The sequence below is a fragment of the Haliotis rufescens genome, unplaced genomic scaffold (genome assembly GCF_023055435.1).
Source record: "Haliotis rufescens isolate VD_foot unplaced genomic scaffold, xgHalRufe1.0.p SCAF_9, whole genome shotgun sequence".
Classification (NCBI taxonomy): Eukaryota; Metazoa; Mollusca; class Gastropoda; order Lepetellida; family Haliotidae; genus Haliotis; species Haliotis rufescens.
The window spans coordinates 43,946,969-43,953,319 of NW_025964383.1; the positions used below are offsets into that span (position 1 = coordinate 43,946,969).

A 6,351-nucleotide genomic window follows, 5' to 3' on the forward strand; every position below is an offset into this window, starting at 1 on the left:
TCGTGAGAATACATAGTAGTAATCCATTCATCGAACTATGAAACATAATTGGCTAATCTTTGTTTACCTTTGTCAGCCCGAATATTTTGGAAACAATACTTTGAAGATTCTGGCACCTGATAGTTTCTCCCTTTTAAACATGATACACAGTCGAAACACGGATCTTGAACATGGATGTGAAACACGGATCTGAAACAGAGATCTCCAACATGGATCTGAAACGCGGATCTGAAACACAAATCTTAAACATGGATCTGAAACACGGATCTGAAACATGGATCCGAAACACGGATCTGAAACACGGATCCGAAACACGGATCTGAAACACGGATCTGAAACACAAATCTTAAACATGGATCTGAGACACGGATCTGAAACATGGATCTGAAACACGAATCTGAAACACGGATCTGAAACACGGATCTGAAACACGGATCTGCAACATTGATCTGTAACACGGATCTGAAACACAAATCTTAAACATGGATCTGCAACATGGATCTGAAACATGGATCTGAAACACGGATCTGAAACACGGATCTGAAACACGGATCTGTCAGAAAACCATGACGTCAATCAACCCGGGACAAGTCACATCCACAAAATGCAAACGTTTCCCAGCAACATAATGTGTGACAAACTCACAGCCGTAAATAAAAATCAAAGGGCGCTCTGTCAAATACGAGAACAGGTTGCCGCGCGCACAGCTGCCACTACCTAACATCACCTTTATGTTGAACACTGGCTGCTGTTCCTGCTTCGAAATGGCTGTCTCGTACTCCAAGATGCTGTTGATACTTCTAGCCATCAGGTATGTTCTCTTTTGTCTTTGTTCGTTGTGTTTCGTTTGATCAGGACTTGTGTTACTTGTTGGGATAACTTTTGAGGGCTTTTTCACAAATGTAATTGCATTGCTATAGCTAAATGACATTTCCGATATTATTGTTAAACTGCCGGGAAAAAGAACGAAAACACTTGAAAATTTGATTTGACCAAAAAAATACAATCGTGTATTATCAAAACGTTACCAGGCTGAAAACAGACACCGACACATAGCAAACTTAAGGTCCAAACATTACTATGATACCCGTATTAAATACATCACGATCAAATAACCATCTTTATTTTTTTTCATTTTCAACCACCGTCTAACATGGGCGTATGCTTACTTTTGCCTGGCATTATTGTAGGCATAGCCCTTACAATAGTATTGCGTGAGTTTTATGGGCACGAATGCCATTGTAATATGTAAATGATTTTCTTGCACTCTTTGATATTATCATAGTTCCAAAATACGTCATATATCCTTCTATATTTTATAATAATTTTGATTTTATGAACCTTTTGTATGGATATTATTCAATAATTGTGCTGATATATGCCGGCCTTCATTCCAAAGTTTTAGTTGATAAGTGTCATGGAGGTTGGTTGGTTGGTTGGTTGGTTTGTTGTTTAACGCCGCACTCAGCAATATTCCTGCTATATGACGGCGGTCTTAAAATAATCGAGTCTGGAACAGACAACCCAGTGATCAATATCATGAGCATCGATTCACGCAATTGGGATACGATGACATGTATCAACCAAGTCAGCGAGCCTGACCACCCGATCCCGGTAGTAGCCTCTTACGACAAGCGCAGTCGCCATTTAATAATGTTTGAACAATGTACTTATTAAGCGGGGTAACTTTACTGTACAGGCATAAATTAACTAATAAATCCTACTTCTTCGCCGGATTTGTTTCCTGTGCTAGGCATATAACATATGGATAGGACCAACACGTCATTGTAACACTTTTCTGTCAGCTTGTGAATTTGTAGTATATAATATGTGCCTTATCACTCAGTATGTTGCGGGTATATTGCATTGGTGTATAATACTTCGAATAATATTTGACTAAAATAAATTAAAATAAATAACGTGAACGCCTGAGAATAACCAGTCTCGATTATTAGTCCAGGCAATCTAGGCCATTTTTTCACTAAACTTGGAACAAATTGCAACAGAATTTATTTTACCATAATGCATTTCTACAAGGTCCCGAAAACAACATACTAAAAGTCCCAAGCAATCCCAGTTTGGGAAATATGTCTAATTTGCATAATCCAATATGGCCACCAATTATTAATATATCTTCCATATGTCAGATGAGGGTCAATGTTTTGATGAAAAAAAGCATGTGTTGTCTTGCGAAATAGCCATGTTATGTTTCTAAAACGATATTCACAACTCCTGAACGTTTTCGATTATTGACAAATCTGCAAAAATTCAAGATGGCCGCCAATTTCAAGATGGCCGCCAAATTTCCTAAATGTGTGTTTCCACTGTTGAATCGTTTATCTCTAAAACAGTGTGCTAGGACTTATATGCATATAACTTGGCACACTAACAGATTCCATTGGTCGCGGAAAACGAAAATATAAATGGTCAAAAAGTAAGCTGGACGTTTTCAGTTACAGGGTTGCAACAAGCGATTGTTAAGATTCCATTGAAAATTTGTATTACAGGATTGAAACAAGCGACTTGTAATCCTCAAACTTTGTTTTGCGTTACAGAACTTAACCGGCGACGAGTATGCTTGAAAATTATTTTGTTGAAATGGTTGCAACATACGATTGATTTGCTCTTTATTAGTGTTTTGTGTAGCGGTGCTGCAACATCCGACATGAACCCGGAACGAGATCACCCAAGGGCCGGGAAGCCAGGACCATCTCAGTCAGCAGTCTACCTCCTGGCCAATAAGCGCAGCGCCGAGTTTGTGCCCAGTGACCGGGTTTATGCCCACATGACATCCTATTTGTCGAAGAGACTCCATGCCCCTTTTGAAACACAGAGAGAAGACAGAAGGTCAAGTCCACGACCAGACAGCATCCCCGGCATCGACATCATAGCTTCAATGACAAGGTCCTTAAACAAGCTGAGATCAAGGAAGGCACATGGTTACTCCGTGTCAGGTGCTCCCGGTGCCTCAGCTGAAGACAGTCATACGATGAACAAGACCCAAATGAACCAAGAGTCTCATGAAGACAAGTTACGTGCCCCTAGCACAGCTGATCATGCCTATCGGGACGCGGAAGTGAGCTCTTCAAAGAACCTCTTCCTCAAGAAACTGATTGAAAACGCTGTCAGAATGCTTTACCTTTCCGTTGATGTTCCAGCTCCTACCACGTACCCATTTTACTCGGAATCTGCACATCAAGTTCAGCTTCCAGGCCAAGGTCATGGATTCATGAAGAGAAAGGCCAAGCCTGACCCAAGCTTGTCAACAGAGGGTAAACGACCATTTGATCGTCTTGCAAGTGGAGCCACGGGGAAAAGATTTGTCAGCACGGGACATTATTTCAATAAACGCCCATTTGATCCGCTTGCAAGTGGTCTCATTGGGAAACGAGCTGTGGAAATCCCTGCAGATGCTCAACTACAGAAACGACATGTTGATTCTCTGGCCGACGATCTGAAACGGAAACGGGGTGCTGTCTTGCCATCAGACAAACTCTTCATGAAGCGCCCGTTTGATCCTCTCGCTAATGGGTTGATTGGGAAGAGATTCTTGAGTGCAGAAGGCCCTGCTGAATAAATATGTAAATATGTTACTGGCAGCGATGCTTTTTACGATTTGAGTCCTTTTATCCAAAGAGATATTTATCGTAAACATATACGTATCATCATATTTGTTCACATCTTCCCGAGAAGCCAGGCTTTGATATAGGCTAGTACACATTTTCGCCTCGGGAAGATGGTTTGTTCAAGTTTTACTGTTATGTTGTCAGCAGTCGTTGTTCAATGGGATAATCGAAGCCCAATCTCGTCTGAATATTCTATGGCGTATCTTTATTATTGATAATATTCAGAGAAACACACACACACATCTATTTCGTCATGGTAACAGAATTGTCGTATTCATAATAATTTGAATAAGCTGAAATTGACAAACAAAGGAGGTGATTGCATTGCCATGGAAACATATGACATCAACCTCTGTGTCATGACGATAGAACATTTCAAGGTGTTTGTATCCCAGCTGTACAAGTGCTTATACGAAGAAAGTGCCGCAGAAAATATGTATTATGTTTTATATGAATAAATAAAACAGTATTAGTGACAATTTGATCCCCGAAACTAGAACATTTGAAAACTTAGCGTGATGTTTGTCTCCAAAGTAGATCATCCTAGTGTTGGTAATAGTCCGCCAGTACAGTTCGATGTTATTTGAAAATTAAAATCTCGTTAAACCGTTTCATTTTAATTTCTTTGAAAATCTATTTGAAAATCGGGCGTTTGTATGGACCTTGCAGTTAAAGTGTTTGTCGTTATGCCCAAACACGGTTTCGAATGACCCATTGGGTAGACTGTGTGTGTTTCTCAGGAATGTAGGGTTACTCTTCTCAGGAATCATGCAGAACAATTAGTACCTTTACGAAATACTATGTATTTTGTTTAAGGCCACGAGTGAGTGTAGTTTGGAATGATCTCAGTGTCTCACAACCCACGAGATATCATCAGCTCGCAACATGATTTTTACACTTATCACTTTACCGACGCAATTACTGGAATGTAAGTGAGTTGATTTGAAGCCGCTTTGAACAGTTCTTCCGTTATATTACGACGTGTCAGCTTAACGTGGGAGGAAAGTGAAGCAGGTCTTAGATGTTAATCACTTTGGTGAAACCGACGAACACGGGTATGAGGCTGACAAACCTAGAATAAAATCAGTGCGATTATGGGATTTGAACCCGCGATCATTGGATGCTGGCGTGTCGAAGGGACGTAACTCCGACAGCCTGACTACCTCTTTTCTGCAAATGAAAAATTGTCTAGACTGTTTTGTGTTCTGGTATTGCTTTGTTGTAAAGGCATTAATAGCCAATTCGCCATTCGATCTGAAAATGTTCAATATTTTACTGAACAAATATTAAACATAGAAGATGAATAAAATTGTGTTATTAAATCATCACTGTTCTTGTCTTTATGTGTAATTGCTTTAGGTATATTCATGCGCAGTTGAGTGCGTGTGTAAGAGAAACAGTCAGCGTTGAAGAAAGAAAAGGCGGGCGAAATAGTCTCATCAGGGAAATTGATGGTACAGTCGAATCTTTCTAAACGCGAATCAGAAACGCAAACTATGGAGGGGATGAGAGACATAGCGAACAGCGAGGGACAGATAGACACATTGGGAATATTGGAAGATGGAGGGGATGAGAGACATAGCGAACAGGGAGGGACAGATAGACACATTGGGAATAGGGGAAGATGGAGGGTATGAGAGACATAGCGAACAGGGAGGGACAGATAGACACATTGGGAATATGGGAAGATGGAGGGGATGAGAGACATAGCGAACAGGGAGGGACAGATAGACACATTGGGAATATGGGAAGATGGAGGGCATGAGAGACATAGCGAACAGGGAGGGACAGATAGACACATTAAGAATATGGAGAGACAGGGTGCGTGAGGGACATAGCGAAAAGGGAGGGACAGATAGACACATTAAGAATATGGACAGACGGGGGGCATGAGGGACATAGCGAACAGGGAGCGCAGATAGACACATTGGGAATATTGAAAGATTGAGGGCATGAGAAACATAGCGAACAGGGAGGGGCAGATAGACACTTTGGGAATATGGGAAGATGGAGGGCATGAGAAACATAGCGAACAGGGAGGGGCAGATAGACACATTGGGAATATTGAAAGATGGAGGGCATGAGAAACATAGCGAACAGGGAGGGGCAGATAGACACATTGGGAATATGGGAAGATGGAGGGCATGAGAAACATAGCGAACAGGGAGGGGCAGATAGACACATTGGGAATATTGAAAGATGGAGGGCATGAGAAACATAGCGAACAGGGAGGGGCAGATAGACACATTGGGAATATGGGAAGATGGAGGGCATGAGAAACATAGCGAACAGGGAGGGGCAGATAGACACATCGGGAATATGGAGAGACAGGGTGCGTGAGGGACATAGCGAAAAGGGAGGGGCAGATAGACACATTGGGAATATGAAAAAATGGAGGGTGTAGCAGGGCGTTGAGTCATCCCACAAATGACATCCTTACCTTGTCTCTTTGGTCATGTGGACAAGGCGTCCGACCTCGGATCAGAAGGTCCGTGGTTCGAATCCCATCACGGGACTCGGAAATTTTATTGCCGCTACAGAGGGCATGAGGTACAAACCGAACAGGGAGGGACAGATAGACACATTAAGAATATGGACAGACGGAGGTTATGAGGGACATAGCGAACAGGGAGGGACAGATAGACACATTGGGAATATGGAGAGACGGAGGTTATGAGGGACATAGCGAACAGGGAGGGACAGATAGACACATTGGGAATATGGA

At 41.9% G+C, this 6,351-nt stretch overlaps 1 protein-coding gene across 1 annotated transcript; it reads left to right on the forward strand.

The window, feature by feature from the left end:
- Positions 1-693: 693 nt before the first annotated feature.
- LOC124145126 lies at positions 694-4,951 on the forward strand. Its single transcript, XM_046514806.2, has 2 exons — positions 694-811; positions 2,635-4,951. Exons 1-2 carry the CDS (start codon positions 732-734, stop codon positions 3,575-3,577), a joined length of 1,023 nt encoding a protein of 340 aa, XP_046370762.1. The 5' UTR covers positions 694-731; the 3' UTR covers positions 3,578-4,951.
- The last annotated feature ends 1,400 nt before the right edge of the window (positions 4,952-6,351 follow it).